Source organism: Lygodium microphyllum, chromosome 2 (genome assembly GCF_053477565.2).
Source record: "Lygodium microphyllum isolate KBCC chromosome 2, Lygodium_microphyllum_v1.1.10, whole genome shotgun sequence".
Classification (NCBI taxonomy): Eukaryota; Viridiplantae; Streptophyta; class Polypodiopsida; order Schizaeales; family Lygodiaceae; genus Lygodium; species Lygodium microphyllum.
In genome coordinates, this window is record NC_141136.1 from 88,699,194 (window position 1) to 88,720,049 (window position 20,856).

The 20,856-nt window shown below is 39.8% G+C and overlaps 1 protein-coding gene across 1 annotated transcript; it reads left to right on the top strand.

Annotated features, from left to right (window-relative positions):
• Positions 1–5,149: 5,149 nt before the first annotated feature.
• LOC148039993 (uncharacterized) lies at positions 5,150–9,245 on the top strand. Its single transcript, XM_087695631.1, has 3 exons — positions 5,150–5,670; positions 7,148–7,417; positions 7,564–9,245. The coding sequence occupies exons 1-3, from the start codon at positions 5,341–5,343 to the stop codon at positions 9,067–9,069; spliced, it is 2,106 nt and encodes a 701-aa protein (XP_087551757.1). The 5' UTR covers positions 5,150–5,340; the 3' UTR covers positions 9,070–9,245.
• The last annotated feature ends 11,611 nt before the right edge of the window (positions 9,246–20,856 follow it).

The following is a 20,856-nucleotide window of genomic DNA, read 5'->3' on the forward strand; positions in this document are numbered from 1 at the left end:
CCCTATGCTGGAGTAATTCACAACTTCCTCATATAGTGATAGATAGGGTGACTCCTTCCCCTGTATAGTATATGCATAGCTTGTAAGGGGCAAAGTGGCATACTGAAATGCATATGTAAGATGGGAGATTTTTATGTATCTATATCCACATGAAGTGAGCCTCCTCATCTCTCCTCATGACTTACATAATGTGATGTAGCTCCTCCCTTATAGAACTACGAACCCTCCTAACCCTCTAGTCCCACTTCTCATGATAGTGCCTGAGGATGGTAGGTTGTCTCCCATCTATACCCTCCCACTTATGGTAGGCAAGCAAAAACAACAACAAGATTATTTTATGTCAAATCTCTTCTTGTAGTTTTAAAAGGGTATCTACTTGATTACCTATTAGAGGATAAGGGTGATCTAGCAAGAACTTTATAGATTTGATAATAGTTATGCAAATCCTCAAACTATGCTTCTTACACATTGGAAATTCACCATCATCTTTTAGTGGCTAAAGTAAACCAATAAAATAGATGGTGCTTTTGTTAGTGTTAAATAGATCTATGTGGGTTTTCAAAAGAAGGTTGTGTTCTATAGCTAAAGCATGAGCATGTCATGAATTTCATGGTAGATTTTCATCTCAGTCATGCAATCATGCATCAATCCCCCCATCCTCATCATTATGTAATACTAGACAAAAACCCGCCCTTTTTGCCTTGTCAGAGTCTTTGAGAATATAGAAATCATATCACACTCGGTCAGATCAAGATCCAATGCTACATCTTCTTCCTTGATGGTGATAGTAATACTAAAATGCTTGCATCACAATGAAGGATTAGAAAACATGATGACTAGTCTCATTATGATACAACTAGCTATACACAACCTTAGAAAAACCCTAGGTAAATTTTGGCAAAGTTCCTTCATGCTTCCAAGAAAAAAAGCATTTTTATTTTCCACAATTCCAAGTTCCAAGGAAAAAGATATTCATTTGTCCTTGTGACATAAAATGGAACAAACTCTTTACAATGAGTTAGACGAGATGCTTCAAAATGAAATAGTTAAGCAATTTTAGGAGTTTTTGAAGCATCAAATATAGAACAAGATTGAACACAAGTCTCAAATAGAACAATAAAGAGGAGGAGGAAGAAACATGATATTGCACATGCATATTGTCCTCTCCTTATGACACTCTACTATGGTCATAAGTGCTTTATGGAGAGAGAGAGAGAGAGAGAGAGAGAGAGAGAGAGAGAGAGAGAGAGAGAGAGAGAGAGAGAGAGAGAGAGAGAGAGAGAGAGAGAGAGAGAGAGAGAGAGAGAGAGAGAGAGAGAGAGAGAGAGAGAGAGAGAGAGAGAGTCTGTGTGTGTGTGCGCAATCGATTATGGGCCAAGTTATACAAAGTCGAGATTAATTCAAATATTTAAGTTAAAAATTACTCTATATTTTTATATTTTACATGCTAAGAAAAATTGTTGTCCAAAGTAATCACTATGTCACCCAAGGTAATCACTATGCTAGAGTTTGCTCTTAATTAGCCTCCTCTATTCAGGCTTGGCAACAAAGCTATTGGAGGCATAAATGGACAAACACCTGATTCTTTCTCCTATGAGGCTAAACTTGGCTTCCACCAATGAACCCCCTTGGTTAGCCCACATTGTCTTCGAGGTGAGTACACCCTTGATCAATAGCATGGATCCACCCTTACCCCTATTGCAACCTTGTGCCAAGGTTATGCAGCAATGGACCATGACTACAAAAGAAGTGGACCAATCACATGGCAATGGACAAATGCTATGAGAAGAGAAGATTCCATGGGAAAGCTTGGTGGAAGGCCACTAGCTGGGGATGTGGCCCAAACCTTTAGCAAGTGTCATCCCATCTGCATGTGGCATGATCAATAAAAGGAGAGTTTGTGGAGGGCAACTAGACTCGTTGACTGTGTATATGCTAATGATGGATCTTGGTGATTGTTGTCTTTCAGGCTTAATGTATCTCTTTTGAATGATATAAAATAGCTGGCACTAATCAAGAATATGTGGCAAACTACAAAAGAGGGCACCTATAACCGTAGGGAGGCATGAATTAAGTGCAACTTGGCAATGATAAATGCTTCTAAGAAGCATGGCCGAGTTGTTGTTAGCAAGAGGACAACTATGGTGGATCACGATACCAGAGTTAGGGCAACTCTTCTTGATGCTATTAATGTTTCTCCTCATGATAATAGACTTTGTTACTCCCTTGTAGGAAAGTAAGCTTTTCCTTAAAGATCAAGAAGTCCAAAGTTGTAAAAATACAACTAAGGACCCAATGCAAGGTGGAAGGAGATGCATCATCAAGCTTTTACTTTTCTTCCTTGAAAAGGAAAGCTAGAAGGAAGTTCATTGAAAGAATTAAGGATGTAGAGGTTTCTCTACTTGTGGATCAGGAAGATATAAAGAAAGCCTTTAATGGTCACCTCTCATCAATAGTTAGGTGTGATGAGGATAGGGGCCATGACTATCACAACAAGCTTGCTGCCTTCTTCGATGGCTATCAAGTGGCAATTTAGTTTTACAAGGCCATTTGGGATACCTGTGGGAAAGATTTTGCCGATTTCTTCAATACAAACATAAATAAGGGAAGCATTCCTACCAAGACTAATGCAAAAACGATCAAGACAATCCCCAAGTCAATGGAGAAGATTAGTCTATGGTGGCCACTTACAATGTTAAATGTGGCCTACAAGTCAATGGTAAAGATGATGGCTCTTAGATTCAAACACATCCAATTTAGAGTCATCCATCCAAGGCAATATGGATTTGTATTCCACATGAATATTCAAGATGCAATATTAAATCTAATAGCATCGATAGATTGGGCAATTGGTAGCACACAGAAGACTATGTTGGTGAACATGGACTTTAATAAAGCTTATATCAAAGCTTACAATGGGGTAAGTTGGCACTTTATTTTGAAAATCGTAGAGCTAATCGGTTTTGGTCTCATCAATGTGCTAAAATGGTGAGGACTCTATTCACCAACGCTATTGCTTAGGTGAATCGGTCACTAAAGAACCCCGAAAGAGCAACTGTATGTAAATGGCTCACTTACCCCACTCTTTCTACTTCAAAGGTCCATATGACAAGGGTGTCCCTTGGCCCCATTGCTTTTTGCAATATTTATTGATCCTATGATCCATTGCATAGAGTGGCTTGTCCCCAGTGGGGGACACTCAAGCCACTCAAGCTACTAGGAGGAGGCCATTTTGTCAAGCAATTCTTTGCAGATGATAACTCCAATATAGTGGAGGACAGCATGCAATAGTTGGATGAACTCTTTGGTGTATACAAACTTTTATTTGAAGTATCAGGCTTGATGATAAGTCCAAACAAAATTCTATACCTAGGGGCAGATGATGAGTTGGATTTGCTTAAGGACTATGGTGGGAAGGTTAAATAGAAAGGCGACGTGTTCAAATACCGAGGCTGCCCTATGGGGTTGGGTATCACCTAGCAACAAAGGTTTGAGTGGTTCTCAAAGAGAGCCAAGGTGAAGGTGCAAAAGTGGGGGGAGGAGAGAGCCATTATGGGAGGCAAGTTGGTCATTCTCAACTCCATGTTGGTGGCTCTCGTGATATTTATAGCAGCCAATCTCGCCTTTAGTGCGAAGTGCTGGAATGACATGGAAAGAGTTTTTAGGAATTTCCTTTGGACCAATGGTGAGTTGCACCAATGGCATGCCATTGCATGGGTTTGGATCACTGTGCTGAGAAGAAAGGAGGAGGATTGAGAATTGAGCCCCTTAGGGATAAGGCAAGAAGAATGCTATTAGGAACGTTGAACAAGCTTCACACCAACCAGTTGTGGGATGTGTTCATGAGGAAGTAGATTGGAGAGAGCAAAGTCCCTAGAGGTAAGTGGCATATTCTAAACTGGAAAGATGTTCTCTTTTGCAAAGGCCTCACAATAAAAATCATGGGGTCAAAGGTGATGAATAACCTGGTGAAGTAGCAGACAAATGTGATAGATGAAGCGGAGTGGAGGGGAAATAAAGGAGGGGCAACCCAAACCTATCAAGGAATTTTTGGCTTTCTCCTGAATCATTTGAGGATGGCTACATTTTGGTGAAAGACCAAGCTAAGATGGCATGTAAACTAATTAATAGAGGCATGAAATCTTGGTATGATGTATGGGACCTAAGTTCATTGGATTGGCTTCTAGAAGCAGAGGTGAAAAGATGCTATGCTCTAAAGGAGAATGGGTCTACATGGGTGTTCAACATAATCATGAGAGTTAAGAGAGAATGGCCAACATCATATGTGTGCAAAGATGAGCTAGCTGAAGTGCATTCAGATAGAGCAGGGAGTCGCAATTGTTGGCGTCGAAAAGAGGAAGGACTTTTAGAAGCCTAATGGGAAATTCATATTTCTTCTAAGCAAGGATTGGAAGGGAAAATATCCCAAAATTAAGGTTAGGACCTGGAAGAAGATAGTTCAAAGAGTGTGGAACTACACTTCATTTGCTTAATCTAGTACTTTGAAAGACCATTATGAATAAATGGCCAACAAGGGAGAGATTGGCCAAGGTGAGAAAGTTCTCACCCCTATGTGGTCTATGCAAAAAGCATGTGGAGACAATTCAACATCTCCTTTGGGAATGTCAGGAGGTGAGGCCACTATGGAGGGAGGCAACGAGATGGGTGGAAGAAGCTGGTTATTATGGGAAGACAGATTGCAAAAGGGTTCTCTTTAGTGAATTTGCCAGGCTGAATGATACAATTGCTGAACTCTAGGATGCCATGAGAGCTGTCATAATAAAGTATGTATGGAAGCAGAGAAACACCAAGATATCTGACAAGAGGTTTTGTGATGTGGACTTTGCCAAAATGGAGAGAAAATGTTTTGATGGTACTTAGAGGCCTAGGGAAAAGAAAGGCTAGCTATGGAGTCTACTAAAGGTTTCTTAGTAAGACCAAACTGATATTTAGTTTTGACGCGTCGCCGACACTGGGTAGATGTATTTCCTTTCTATTCTTATTTAACCTAATATAAGGTTGCATTATTTAAAAAAAAAAGAGGGTAATCACTATAGGCATAGGGAAGGACATGCCCAAAAAAATAGAAATAAAAGTAAAAATAAAAATAGTCATCCTCCGACATGTCGTCACCAAATCCGGTTTTCCAGAATGTACCTATGTGCCCGCCTCTATTCTAAGTAGCTTGATCCTCAAGTCCCCTGCCCCCAACCTCGCAAGAACAGGCGAAAGAAGACAGGTTTGCAAACCCTGCAGTACCAGCCTCATCGTTATCGCTGTCATCATCACCAACATCTTCTTTCTTCTCCTACTCCGGGTTTTTGCCTGCATCGTGTCCCCATGGATTTCTCCCGCTCTGCAAAGGAGGAAGACAACGAGCCCTTCTTCCACATCTCCACCTCTTCGGGTGCCATGAATTCGGGCAGAGCGGCTGCCCCAGCAGCCACCAAGCAGCCGCAGCAGCAGCCGCCTCTGCAACAGGTGCCGACGTCTGGCTTTGATTTCTCTGCCGATGATGTCCTCCCCAGCTTCGACTTCCAGCCCCTGCGCCGCAGTGGGAGCTTCAATACTAGATCAAACAGCTCCCCTCGCCTTGAGCCAAGCGTTGCTGTCAACAATAGCGGTGCCAACAACAGTGGCAGCAGGCGACACCGCTCATCCGGATCTCCGGTAAGTGCCCAAGCCCTCTCTCTATACATTCTGCAGCTTGATCAGGTTGAGATTGCTTCAATTTATTTCAATTTGCCCATCCAACACCTAACAGTCTTGTGGAGTTCGGACTTCGGAACACAAAAATTGTTGCCTTGAATGTTCCTTTCAGGACTTATTCAATAAAATAGGATTATGCAGTACGCATTCCATGTATGCAGGTCTTATCTAATGTTGGCACGGCTAGCTGTTTATCTAAATATTAGTTGCACACTACTTTACCAAACATTTGTTTGTAAATACTAGTTGCACACTACTTCACCAAACATTTGTTTGTCTTGTCCGTTTTGCCCAATTACCTTTTCATAACCATCCTTTCGACACAATTTTCCCAAATAACATCTCCGACACAAGATGCCCTAGCTGGGTTGTGGTCCATGATGATTAGGCAAAGGAAATACAAGGCAGCTGATTGAATGACCTTGTCTCAAAAGTGGCATGCTGATTCTAATTTTGAGCCCAACAATAAGATTATCTGGTCAAATTTATAGATGGGCACAAGCAGTCATCTAATGGTTTTGGGGGTACATAAGTTGTGTAAGATTGATAAAGCTACAATCCAGGCTGCAGGTTTAAGATTTACATTTGTTTACGTATCAAGCTCAATAAGCAAACATTGAAATTCCTTGTGATATTTCTTTTTAATGTGAGGATCCCTTTTATTAGCCTATGAAAATAAGAAGAATTGTGCTTTCTATTTTGAAGGATACATATTTGAGATACAATGTCTTAATCAAGTTCTTGAAAGATGATCAAGGTGCTGAGGCAGTCTATATAAAATGTCCTGCATGTCAAATGCTATCAATATCTTAGTCCCTTTGTTGGGTTTTAGCACTTTCAGCATAGAATGGTCCACTTTTATATAGGAGTCCCCCTTATGAGGGGTCTTGCATTTTGCTGTTGGAGTCATCGTTGACAGCTTTCTTCATTTGGTAGAGCACACGTGCTTGACATGGACAAGGGTGTGTCTTGGATTCAGGTGGTCAGAGATTTTAGAATGGCTGCATGGCTTGATAGCCTCATGGTTAGTTTGAGTAAGACTATTTGCTTGGCACTTGCATGCTTGCTGGAAAGCCTACTTTACATTAATTCGTTTTTAATACAACAAATATAATGGAGGGTGGGAGAGAAAGAAAGGGGGTGTTGGAGGTGGGGAAGAGACTAATGGCAGGAGAGCCTTGGCATTATAATTTCCAAGTTTTCTACCTTTTCTTGTATTTGTATATGCATGTGGTTTCTTTTTTGTTGGTACGAGAGAAATGTTATTTGTGATTACCTTGATAAGATTGGTTGTGAGAGAATGGCAATAATGACGTTTATTTAAACAGGAGATAAGCTTATATAATTTTGGCACTGTGCAAGTTGCTGTATTCTGAGTGTGCATAATTAGGATCTGTGCCGAAATTCTATCTAAATTGATATGCTTGATTGCATCCAGGTTTATTTGACAGGAGAACTCTTTTCATCCAGGAAAGAGGCTGATATGGACTCTTACAACTCAGTGATTGTTTCTGCTGTGGAGCGCACGATTAAGAAATATGCAGATAATATTCTTCGAGTATTGGAAGGTATGAGCGGCCGACTATCACAATTGGAATCCATCACCCAAGACCTTGAACAGTCTGTTGAATCCCTTAAAACAGCAGTTGATGATTACCATAGTGAGGATGATGTGAAAATCAGGACCCTGAATAATCATGTGATAGAGGTAATAACATTATTTGCTTTGAATGTAACACTCACATTAAACATCTCTGTTAGTTGTAAGTTTGTGATATGATGGAAAGATTCATCCTTGGGCAGAAAGTAATTTCACTTTTATCTGGTGATTATCGTGTTTGTATATTAATGCAGATGCACCGGGCTGTACAAATTCTGAGAGACAAGCAGGACATAATCGAAACACATGCCGAGCTAGCAAAACTGCGATCTTCAAAAGCTGATGTTACCTTGGAGAAGTCAATTGCTGAGAGACCTGCTTCAAATCAGCTTGCTGTTACTCAACAAATAACAGAGCAGCAAAAGCAGCATCAGCAGCTTCCTTCAGCCGTGGTTCCCAGTGCAGTGCAGGCAACACCTTCAATGCAGCTTCAACTGCCTTTCTCCAGTCAAGAGGAAATCGCTAACCTGAATGAATCAGCTGGCCAGCTGCAACATTTGCCATCTTCGTTACCTATCAGTACACCACAGCAATATGTTCCCATGCAAACATCTGCCCAACAGCAGCAGCCCCAGCAATTGCAGGTTTCACAGCAGCAGGCTCAGCAATTCCATGTTCAACAGCAACACCAACAGCCTCAGCAGTTGCACATGCAGCAACAGCAGGCCCATCAATTACTAATACAACCTCAATCTGAAATGCAGCAGGGTCAAATATTGCAAACTTCTCAACCGCTGCCAATGCATGTTCAACAGCAGCAAGCGCAAGGGTTGCAGTCACATCCACATCAAGGTCTCATGCAGCATTTCCAACAGGGACAGTTCCAAGTGGTAGCACCACCACCATCTGGTTTACAGACACAGTCAGAGCAGGTGCAACTCCAGGTAGCGTCAAATCCAATGCAGATGCAGCAGGCATTACCACAGCAAGTGGCTACTCAGTTGCCATCACCACTACCACACGCTTCACATTCAGCATCCACGCCGTATACACCAGTACAACAGATGCCTACTGGACAGGCTTTGGTGCAGCCCAACCAGGGGCCACAAGTTCCCAATCCACAGTTGCAAGTGCAACAGCGATCACCTCCAATTGCATCAATTGGATCTCAGAATTCTGTACAGTTACCACCCCACATGCAATCTATGCCAGGTTCTCAGCCGCCTTTGCAAAATCTGCCTCCCAATCCAGGTTCATTTCAGCAGTTTACTCATCAAAGTGAAAATCAATCTCACATTCCAATTCCTTACAGAGGAGCTGTGCAAGCACCATTTTCACATGGTGCTGTTGGGGCTGGGACTGGCCCTCAGCAACCACCTCACCTTACTCAAGCTGCTTATCAGACTGAATCTCCTTATCAGAGAAGTGCTATGGCATTGCCACCCCCTCCATCTCCTTATGGGTCTAGTTGGAAAGAACAGAATGTCCCGTCAAGTTGGAAGGAACAGAATGTCCCACCAAATGCACGTCCTTTACCGGTTGCACAACCCATCCGTAATGAGCCGGCAGGCAGTGGAGTGGGTAATTCACCTATTGATGCACTTGTGGAGAAAGTTGCTGCAATGGGATTCTCAAGAGACCAAGTGCGCAGCGTGATCAGGAATCTCTCAGATAGAGGGCAAGTTGTTGATATGAATGTTGTTGTGGATACTCTTGTGAATGGAGATGATCAGTCACAGAGGAGGTGGCAAGGTCGGTAGACAATTGTATATAAGCTGTGTTCTGCTTAGACAGTAGATAAGAATATGTGCACCAAAAACAGGTTGATAGAAATAAGGCTTGTGGATAGTTGTATGTTGAATGCCAAGGGCTTGGTTTCTTCCCAGGTTTTGTGGCCCAGATAATATTTGCAGATGTTTATTTAACTTCTTTACACTATCTGTGCTATTCCCATACATGCTCACAAAGAATACATGAACATTTTGCAGGTGGATTGTTATTTGTTATGGTTCTGCCACTCCAGATCAGAAGAAAGACATTTTTACTTAATATGAGATACTGTTGTTGGTCTGACAAACAAGCACTTCTCTGTGTGAAATATTGTACACAGATTTCACATTTTCTTCACTTTGTTTTCATGGGTTGTTCAAGGTTGCTAAATTGAGGGATGGGTGATGTTTTTAATCCAAGATTTACGATAAGCTGGATATTTAACAGTGGGCTAATTTGTTCTTTTCTTGTTTTTTAATTGTAATGCTTATTGCAAGACATTGATCTAGAAGCATGCTTTTGCTGTCCAAGAATACATTTGATAACTTACACTTCAGGTTTCTGAGTTTGTTGATTGAAAAGATTTCTCTGAGGTTTGCAATCATCTTTTTGAATGCATAGAATACCCATTGTTAGTCTATCCAGAGTGATTATAAGGTACTGGTGATGTTTATGTTTGGCCACTTGAGGTGGGTGTGATACAGACATGAAATCAAAATTTAAACTAGTCCCATGTAGTTGAGAGTACAATGCGATCCTATAACAAGCAGCAGCTATCAGAAAATATTTTAACCAAGTGATTACCCTTTGTGAACCAAGGACAAACAGGTGCAAGCATTCCTCTGAGCCTTCAATTTGCCTCTAAACTCCCTTAGCTTTAGTTACATTGTCCTTCCTAGCTTGTCCATTTCCCTTTCAATCCCCCCTCAATTGTCTTCCGATGTGGTCAGCCAATAATGGCTAGTCCTTTTATATGCAAAGCCTTCCTACACTAGGATGAGAGAGAGTATATTAGCAACGTTCACATTGGGATTAGCAATGCTGTTAGTTACTAGACTTGTGTTGCACAGCTGGCTGTTTCCTTCTACCAGAGAAAACGGGTGGAACTATATGGCCATTTTCATAAGGATAATGGTGAGTTCTTAAGCATTGATGATGAAAAAAAAGTGGTCATGGTTGATACTGCCTGTAATAGGTATAAATACTTGTACTCTTGAGCATTTTCAGGAGCACTATTATGTATCTTGATTTTGCAAACCAATGGTTATTTGCGTCTTTGCCATCTTATTATTATTGTCATTTTGTTTGTTTTCTTGTGCCATTGATTTAAAAGGATTTAGGTAGTATAGTGTGATTGCATGTTCCATAGCTGCTGTAGCACTTGTTTGAATGTGTTCTAGAGAAGCTATCGTGTGTGTTGAGTTGGTAATCATTGTGTACATATTCATGATCGTGCCTTCATATGCATACACCCTCTGAGGGCTCCACATGCCCCCTTGTTCTTGGGACATGCTCCTAGTGAAGCTGCCCCTCTCAAAAGAGACCCTCATTTGGATAGAGGCCCACTCCAAAGGGAAAGCGGAAGTGGACAATGTTGGTGAGGATTTGGTTTCGTCAACCCCAATAATCTGAAATTGGTCATAATCATGGTTGGCCAAACCTTAGCTAGTGTCTCTTCTAAAGATATGTCTTAAAGAGTCCATTTGGAGTTGCAAAGTAGCTCTTTTTCTTCACGTAACACCCTTGTGGTCTTTCAATTTTTGCCCCTTTCCCTTAGTTGCCCTCTACCCTTTTGGATGGCATTCCAATGTCCCCATTTATAATGTGACAAATATGAAGACCTTGGCTTACATGTTGGGCAATATGAGAAAGTCTACCTCTCAAACAGCCCAAGCAAACTGAATGTGGGGCAAAAAGGACTTGTATTTGAATCTATCCAATTGATGGAAGTTATCTTTATGGTTGGCAAAATGTTAGCTCTTGGATTTGATATCGTAAGAGCCTTTTTACAATGGATTCATTTGAAGAAGCAGCAATAGTGAGGGCTTGTAAGTTGAGCAAGTTGGGCAACAATGAAGTCCAAAAGAAGGGCAAGGGTCACTAGGCACTCATCCAAAGGTGCAACCAAACCTTTGATTGTCCTTTAAATCAATGTTGGTGTAATATCTACCAAAATTATATTCACAACACAAAATGTCTACCATAAGAATGGTTGAAATAGGGGCCTTCTAAGAATGTATACCTGACAAAAGCACAAGCAATAAGCATGCAAGATAAGACATAAAACACAAAAACAAAGATTGAAGATACTGAAATGTTAGACCTCAAAAATGGATCATGGAATCCATATTAAAAGCTAGACATACAAAGACACCATGAGTGAGGTGAACCTCCTCCAATGCTCCTAGCGCTCTCACTCACACACACACACACACTCTCTCTAAAAATTTGATGACCGAATATGAGGAGAGGTGCACATGTGGTATGAGAGAATCAAACATCATCTTAAAAGGCCAAGACATCCTACTAAAGTCCCATTAGGTTGGCCATAAAGTGACCACACACACCCATTTACATGCCAATAAAAGGCCTCATGCACTCATGATATGGACAATGTTAGCAATCTCTCTTAAATCATGGGTGATCAATACAATGAAATATACAATAATGTAATACTCAAAATTAACCATCAAAGAAGATCCCCCAAATGCCCACCATTTCGTATACCACAATAGCCATGAGAAAATCCTCAACTCAGTACATATGACCATGCCAACATATGCATGGATACTCCAATACCACACAATGTTAGATATGCCTTCATTATACTCCATCCTTGATCAAAGAGACGTAACAACACGATCTTTGTATCTGTCACATAGCCTTGTAGAAATTCATTGGGTACCCTACAAGTCCCCTATTTACCCTTCTTGCCAAAGTGCTTATCACGCTCTACGGGCTTGATGCCAGGACCATTGGACACGCTCTTATTGTTTCAAGAGGTTTGACGCACAAAGTAAGCGACTAGCTCTCACCTAGTCTACTCACATTGTGAATCCATGCTAATGATGGAAGAATGCACTTACGTATACTTACCTTGTTGTAGTTGTTATATTGGCTCACCTCATTTTCTCGATCCAAGTACATGCCTCCTTTGTTTTCGATCTCGCTTCCTTCTGATCGAAACAGAAAGGAGACACCCCCAATGAGATCAAGGAGATAAAAGAGAAGAAGAAAGCTTATTGTACCATGTCCCTCACCCTCTTGCACTCACTCTCGAAGCACTCATCATAGTGATGGGATGGAGAAAATATAGGATGCATGAAGCTTCACATAACTATGTCCCTCACTCCACACATGTTCTCACATTCCCTCTCCTTCATTCGCACTCTCGAGGCACAAAGGTTGCAAGAAATCAAGAGAACAAAGTTTGCGTATACATGAATAGCTTCTTCCATTAGTTTTTATCCTATCATATTCAAGTTTTAAAGTTAGGGTTTCCCCATGCCCCTTTTGTAGCCTTTTGGCTAGATATGTCTCCTATTTTATGCTCTTAGACCTTAGTCTTAACAACAAATTTAGCTAATACAAGTGATAACTTCAAGTACTTTTTGACCTATATAATTTGTATAGGAGGGAGTCCGTGTCTTAGCAAACTAATAGAATAAATTTACCAAAAACATATTCTTTTTTAAAAATTTGTATTTTTTCCTTACAATTAACATTATTCCCTCTCCTAGACGAATATGAGTCCCATGGCACTTATGCCAAGGGTATCATGTGATTTCTTGCAAGATGCTCTTAAACAATTGATGAAGGTTCTTGGTAGAGGAAGGATGGTGTGTTGATGTAGAGGGACTAAGAAGTAAGCATAGAATGGTGATGCTAAAGAACTTGATGCTTGGTAGGTTGTCTTGAAGAGGGAAGGAGCAATGATTGGCTAATGCTTAAGGGATCATGATGGTTGCGGACCACCAATGTTGATGGATCTTGTGAGGGCTCCATTGTACTTGTTAAGTCATTTGTGCTTTTTCTTCAAGTGTGTCTATCTTACTTTTGTAGTGGTTTGTGTGCATGCATATGCAACCAGGAGTTTGGTCAAATCCCAAGTAAACTTGGAATGTTTTCCCATAGTTGAGGATCCAGTTGGTGTGAAGTTGTAGTGATGTGCTATTCTTAGGGTGATAGGTTGTCCGAATAAGCCCGAGATGTCTTGCCCTTGATGTGCCCTGATGTTGTTGTTGGGGGTAAAGGCACCTTCGCCTAGCCGCTCGTGTATTACTACACTGACAGTACCCGCCATTGCACACTACAAGTGGTGGGCGGCCGTCACAGTCACTTATTCTTTATTCCTTTAGTGACAATTTGAATAAAGGAAGGCCCAGCCACACATTGTGGTTGTTAGAGTTCCTATTTGCGTCTCTCTCTCTCTCTCTTCTTGCTCTTGCTCTCTGCCATAGCTCACTTCTAAGCAAGCTTTGATCCTTCTCACTTTTCAACTAGTATCAGAGCGAGGCTTCCCAACTTCCCGAGCTTGGTTCGTGGCATTCTTAGCTTCCATTCAAATACCTACATCATTGGGTCTCCTTCCCAGAAGCCATAGCCGACCTTCCCGAGCTCCCGTCACTCCCCGGCTTCCCGAGCACCTTCCCGACCTATTGAGGCACCCTCAGGGCATTGCTACAAAGGTATTGAAGTGTTCTTTTAGTGTTTTTCTTCAGGTCTCAGCATTAGGGGAGTTTTGAGGTCTCGAAAATGCCCTGTAAGAGATCCTAGAGAGAGAAAACAATTTACGAAATAAAATCATTTTATAGAATTTTTAAAAGGTTAAGTTAAAATATCAAAATTCGTTAATAAGTCATTGTCGTGATATTCTCGTGGTCACATCAAACCTAGAAATCTAGGTCGCCATAAAGTTGGCAAGGTTGTCATAATGAAGATCTTACCTCTCCTCATTAAAGTGAAAAGTAATATTCAATTTGAATTTTGGTGGATACTCGATTGCCTCCCTCCATCGTTTCTCCATCGTTTCTCTCTTCTTTTTTTCTCCTCCTTATTAGTCCTTCTTTTGTTTTCGTTCTTGCTTCTAATCATATCCTTAGCTATGGATCAATCACCCAATGATCTCTATAACTCAGCTATGGATCAATCATCTAATGATCTCTGTAGCTCTCATAAAAGACCTCTCTATCATCTTCATATTGAGTTGGACAGTGAGTATGAACCGATAAGAAAGAGAACAAAATCTATCACGGTTACAGAGTCTATGAAACATATACTGAGGTTTGAAGGAAAGAAGAATATTGATCTTTGCTTAGATGGAAAGCTATATCCCAAAGATCCTAGTAGAAATAGCACTCCTCCTTTCTATAATAGCTCGTCATTAATGAGGTTTATTGGTGATGGCTACAATGGATTTTTAGGTTATACACTTAATCTTGTTGTAGAAAAGGATATCCTTGGACTAGAGAATCATCTTTTGATGAAACACAATATAGAGTTGTTGCAGAAGCTAGAGGATTGTCAACAAAAAATTCATTCATTGGAAAAGCGTATCAAAGCTTATCAACAAAAGCAAACTTTATTAGGCCTTCAAAATCGACAAAGAGCTCTTAAAAATATTGAGAATCTCAAATGAGGAGGAGGAGGCTGTGGTAAAAGAATCCAAGCAGCAAGGTATATTTTTTTTCACTTGAAAAATCTTAAATATGGCTTTATTTAAACTACTTGCATTGATTTGTGATGTTAATTTTGCTTAGATCTCTTCTACAACCAAATGCAAGTGAAAGAGATTCTTTAAAAGCAGCTCAATTTTATTATCATCTTCTTCCTTCAGTGGTTTCAAAGGATATTTTGGAGAAGAAGAAATTTAAAAAGGCAAAGAAACAATGCTTGGAGTCATTTGTGAAGGATCATTCTTTGGATTCTGAGTTAGTACAGAAGACACTGGATAGTATTGGTATCAATCGAGATGCTTATATGCAACTTTTTCAACTTTATATGAAGCAAGGACAGGTACACAATTGCATACTTCCGAAACCATTTGTGGTTAGGACGATCAGACAGAGAGTTAATAACAAAGTGATGGGGATTCTAGGTGAGCCTTTTCATATCAAGGCTAGCTTCAAGGGCAAGAAAAAGGAGGTTACATTCAATGAATTTAACAATATTTTCCTTGACTTGCCCACCCTACAATGCTTAATGATCAAATTTTATGACTTGTCAATAGTAGAGGCACAGGGAGTGGCTAGATTTGTGATTAAACTTGATGAAAGTGAGATTCTGAAATGTAAAAAATTGGAGAGAATCTCTATCACCTTGATGAATAGAGCACTTTCGTCAAGTCATTGCAATCACTCAACATCATTTAGTGTTCAATCTGAATATAACATCTGGTGGCTAGGAGCATTTGAGGTAGATACTGAGAATTTTGATATACTATATTGGGTTTTTCATCAAACATCAATACCTAATGTTATTCAAAGGCAACAAGCAGGAGAAGAGCTATTTGTTGAAGGATTAGGGAACTACAGGATTGAGTGGCACATAGCTGGTGACCTAAAGACACTCAAATGTATGTATAATGTATCAAAGGGAGCTAACTCGAGATCTCCTTGCTTATACTGCATGTCACCAGCTGTAGAGTTAAACTCAAGCAATTGGAATAGAGCTCCCTCTAGGCACAATAAGGATCCACAGTTTAAACCAGTCTTGGACATTCCTTTAGCGAATGCCCATATTTGTACACTTCATGCACTTTGCAGTATAATCGAAAAGCTTGTTCATCTCTATATAGGATTTGCATGGAAGTTGAAGCCATTATCAACTAGAACAGATGCTATAACAAAGGTTGAAAAAGTTCTCTCTGCAATTGGTTTGCATGGTGGCAATGTTGTTATTGAACCAGATCTTCAAAAGTCTAAGGATGGTAATTGTGTCCCAAAAAACCATCTATTGGTGGAGTGAAGGCTAGAAGGTTTCTAGGCTTTCATGGGAGACTTGGCAAGATAAACTCGAGAAATGGTGGCTCAACTATTAAATTTAATCAGTGGAAATCCCTACATAATGCAGTTAAGGATCACACTGATAATGGACAAGCTCGAAATAGAAAAGCTAAAGTTTGGGAAACACTGGACAAAGTGTTTTTTTATTGTGATAAGACTGAATGGAATGATGATGATCTCAAAGACTTTAAAAACCAATTGAACCTTTTCAAAAAGGTGATGACAGAAGCTTGGGGTGATCAACACTTTACTCACTATATGGTAAGAAGTTTGTATATGTTTGTTTCTTCATTGTCGAACTCATATAATGTTTTTTAATAACTTTCCTTATTTGTTGACTATGCAGCATATTCTATACAATCATGCTCCATACTTTATTAAACAATATGGATCTCTATCTATCTGGTCAACCCAAGGTATGGCAAAATTACATTATCAAGCAAGAACAAAATATTTCAGACATACAAGACATGGAGGTGGAAGACACAAAGCCAATAGTTTATTAGAGGTCTTTCAATGGTTCTATCGACAAATTTGGCATAAATTCAAGCTTAAAGATACAACCACATCAAGCAATACATCATCTTTAGCAAGGACTATACAAATTGTTACCCAAAGAAGAAAAGATAGATATTTAAATTATTGCGCAAAGCAAAGATTTACAGAATGGTTACAAACCAAACAAAGAGTTGGGAAAAGATGGGTTTCAAGAAACCCTTAATCTTTGGCATCTTCTAGTCTGATTGTGTTGCAGAAGAGTCCTTAGTTTCAGGCACCTCAACAGGGCCTTCAGAGGAGTCCTTGGTTTCAGGTAGCTCGACAGGGCCTCTAGAGGAATCTTTTGTTTCATCCCACTCAATAAGACCTCTGTATTTCAAAAACTCTTATTTCCGATAGCCTGGAAGAAGCTTCAAATTCTTACTATCTCCTACATAAGAGAGCAAATAGGAGCCAAGAACTCCAAAATATCCAGCTCTAGATCCACTGTATCTAGGTATAAAGCCAAAAACTCTTATGGCTTCTTCCTTCTCCACCAAAATGATCTTGTCCAAACCTCTGCTGAAAACTTGAGATCCAATTACCTTTGAGATAGCTCTCAAAGCCATCATTGGTAGACTTGGAGAGCTTGACAATCTACTATGATATATTACAATTGTTTGATTGTTTAAGTTTCCAATATAATGGCCAAGGCTTTGATTTTTTCCAAGCTTCATTGGCCTAGAGCCCTTGGCCCTTCCAAGAAAGTTGTCTAGATCTTCAATCTCAATCTATAGAACAAACCACAACAGTACAAGATATAAGATATTTATCCATAATGCATAATAAAGTCTAACATAAACTCAATGGGTAACTTCGAATTATATTTCATACCTTAGGGTGTTCATCTTCTTCAAGAAGACTATCATCATAAAGATTTATTGAACTCTTGGGCTTCTCATCTGATGGAGACTTCAATCTCTCTTCATACCCTACATCATCAATATGAAGTTTCTTCTGGACCTGCAAGAACTCTTCTTCTGTAGGTAGCCCCCCCTTTTCGTATTCTATGATCTGATTAATACATGTATGTAAGGCTATAGAGCTATCTTGGAAATTCTCTCCCTCAACATCAAGACTTGCTAGTGGTTCTTGTTCATAACCTATAAAATTCATGTCATTTTTGCCCCAACCTGCAAGGATTGCTAAGCAATAATCTTCTCTAAGATCAAAAAGATGTTGAATATCATTTATAAGATAAGTGGGAAATGTTGGAACACAGGCAAGAGGACCTTCTTCATCAACCTGTGCACTTGGCTCAATCTCCTTTTCTTCCACCATTGTGATATTGTCACTCTTGAATAAACCTACATCAAAACCTTGGACAAGTTGATTCTCAACATCTTCTTGGAACATCTCCTCCTTCTCTTCGACCTCCTTATCCATACTTGCAATATCCTCTAGCTTTCTCTGTTGGTCTATATCTGGAGAAGAATTTTCCATGTATTGAAGATACACAATAAATCCAACGTCCTTGTGGATCAGAAGGCATTGGTGTTGGTACCTGTGGAAAGGGCAACATGTTTCTTTCTTTCTGAATTCCTCATCAATGAGGTTGAACCTGCCGAGCAAAGTTGACCTGGATGTATTGGTAGCTCCCATGACATCACTATAATGAACAAATCCATTGACTTCCAAACCTTGCACATGTCTATCATAAAAACATCTGTACTCCTTAAGTTTATCATCAAGATCCTCCAATAACTCCTTCAAATAAAAAGGAACATTGAAAATTTCCCTGATATAGCAAAACTTGGAAGAATTTCCAGTGGTGTGTAAAAAATCAAAGAGCCTATCATCAGATGTCTCAATTATCTCCTCCTCATCCATTCCTTCCAGAGATAGCTTCCTCTTTGTCATCTTGACCAGAAAAATATTTATCCCTGAAAAAAAAAAGCACAATAGAACCAATATCCAATAAAACAAGATGATATCATGGAAAGAGGCCCCAACATTGATTTTCCAAGACAAAAAAATCAAAACAGGAGAATTTTTGTAGTTGACCGGTGAAACGCGAAAATTCAAGTGTGTAAGGCAAATGCCTGTGAAGGAATCGCGTTTCATCGGATATTAGCTTGAAGACAAAAATTATTCTAATATGTGGCCGGTGAAACGCGATACTAAGCAAAATATCATCAACAGAGACATTGTCTCGCGTTTCACTGGTCAAAAATTGCAAATGAAGAAAAGAAACATGAACAATAAATAAATTCTATGAAAACACACAAATTGATGATATAATCATTTTTGGAAAAGCTATGCTGCTTTTGAAAGATAGAAAGCACATAACATCTTTAATTGTTCCAGTGTTATAAAACATTCTTTCTATATTAATCAAATTTATTTTGTTAAAATGCTTGTAATAAAAAAATTTGTTACCTATCAAAGATTGTTGAACTGCTCTCCACACAGGATGTGAGGACCTTGAAGGGAAGTCGAGACGAAATTTTGGCAGAGAAGAAGACAATGTCGGAGAAATGGGTTTGAAATGCTTTTATATCGACCGTTAAGCATGTGGTGATAGTTCCAACGAAAAAGTTTGTGTAATAATGAAAAAATACGTGTACACGTGTCTGACTTAACACAGCGTAATAAACTCCTCACAAGACGTGCACATTCTCTTTTTCCAAAAATACGTCACACGTGTGTTAAATAACCCTTTTCCAAGTAAATAAAAAATTCCGGTAAGCGAGAGTACGTCACACGTGTGTTATTAACACTTTGCGAAGAACGTTGAGTCCATGCAAATTCACCGCCTTCACCTTTCATCGCATTTCATCGCTACTCCATCTTTGTTTTTGGTGTTCCTTCCAGTCTCCAAGCATTTCCTTCCAATCTCCAAGCATTTCACTGCTTCCCCAACAAAGCAAACCTTCAAGCATATTGTCATCTTTAGGTTGAGATTGTGAAGAACAAGCTAAAAAGAAGGTATGGTTTCTGCATCTTGCTTTTCAATAACAAGCTCCATTCAATGCATTGTTTTGATATTTTTCCTTAATCCTTTATGTTATTATTAGCTCATGACCACTACAAAAGAATTTTTTCCACAGTGAAAGCATTCCTTAATATTGTGGATATTTAAGGAAATCTTCAAATTTCCTCCCTAATTCTGTGGATATTTTAAGTAATCTTAAAAGCTTTCCTTAGATCAAAGCTCTTTTTTCTTGGTTTTGTCAATTTTTATGCTATTCATGAGCTGTCTGGTGAAACACGAAAATAAGGTACTTCAAGCAGGTTTCCTGGCTTAGATTCGCGTTTCATTGGACACAATGGACAACAAGTCCGGTGAAACGCGAAAAGAAGCAGCTGCAAGGAGGCGCCTTGCTTGACACTCGCGTTTCACTAGACAGCTCGAGAAAAATTCAGCTGATATGAGAAAACGCCATGCAGCATAGATAACTCTTGTCTGGGACTCGCGTTTTGCTTTACATGCTGGAGAAGAAGTAACATATGTTTTTTTGGCAGATGGCTAGGACTAAGGCAATAGCAAGAAAAGAGAAGATTGATCCTAGGGATTTAGCATCAAAGATTCATCAGTCTTCAAAGCCTCAGAAGCTCTCTAGAAAGTCAAAGCCAAGGAGAAGGTTTTCTCAAAATGTCAGGTGTCTAAGGGAGATTAGGAAGGCAGTAAATGCTCTTGACAATGCAATTCCAAAGTTGTCTTTTCAGAGGTTTGTTAGGGAAATTTGTGACAGATATAGTTTGGATAGTTTCAGATGGACAAGAACAGCTCTTAATTGTATATAAGAAGCCACAGAGGATTTTCTAATTGATTTTTTCCAAGATGCCTACATTTGTGCTGCTCATGCTCATAGGCTCACACTCATGGACAAGGACATGGTAATTCTTAGGAGGCTAAGATATAGATTTTCAAAGGTCCTTGAGCCAATTCCCCTCACTGATATGAAGACATTTAATATCCTTAATGTGCCCCCAGCTAGAAGAAAGAAAGATGATTCTGGTGTCAGGGTTGAGGATGTCACCCATGAGAAGGATACAAGGCAACATGAAAAAGAGGAGAAGGCTAAAGAGGAACAAGCAGATAAATGGAGAGAGTATAGGAGGCAAAGGGTTGAAGAAAGGGAAATAGAGCAACTAGAGTCCTTTGAAAATGAGCTAGCCACCCTTCTTGAAGCAGCTAATCCAAAAGGATTCAGTGTGTTTTGTTTCTTACCTGGTGACTTAGGCAAAAGAACTGAGGTTATCTCCTTTGATGCTGCATGTGTTCAGATTCTT

Excerpts from the sequence above, each read along its gene's own strand:
- LOC148039993 (XM_087695631.1), top strand. The coding sequence starts at position 5,341 with ATGGATTTCTCCCGCTCTGCAAAGGAGGAAGACAACGAGCCCTTCTTC. Across the intron at positions 5,671-7,147 it reads ACCGCTCATCCGGATCTCCG|GTTTATTTGACAGGAGAACT; the intron begins GTAAGTGCCCAA and ends GATTGCATCCAG. Across the intron at positions 7,418-7,563 it reads TGAATAATCATGTGATAGAG|ATGCACCGGGCTGTACAAAT; the intron begins GTAATAACATTA and ends ATATTAATGCAG.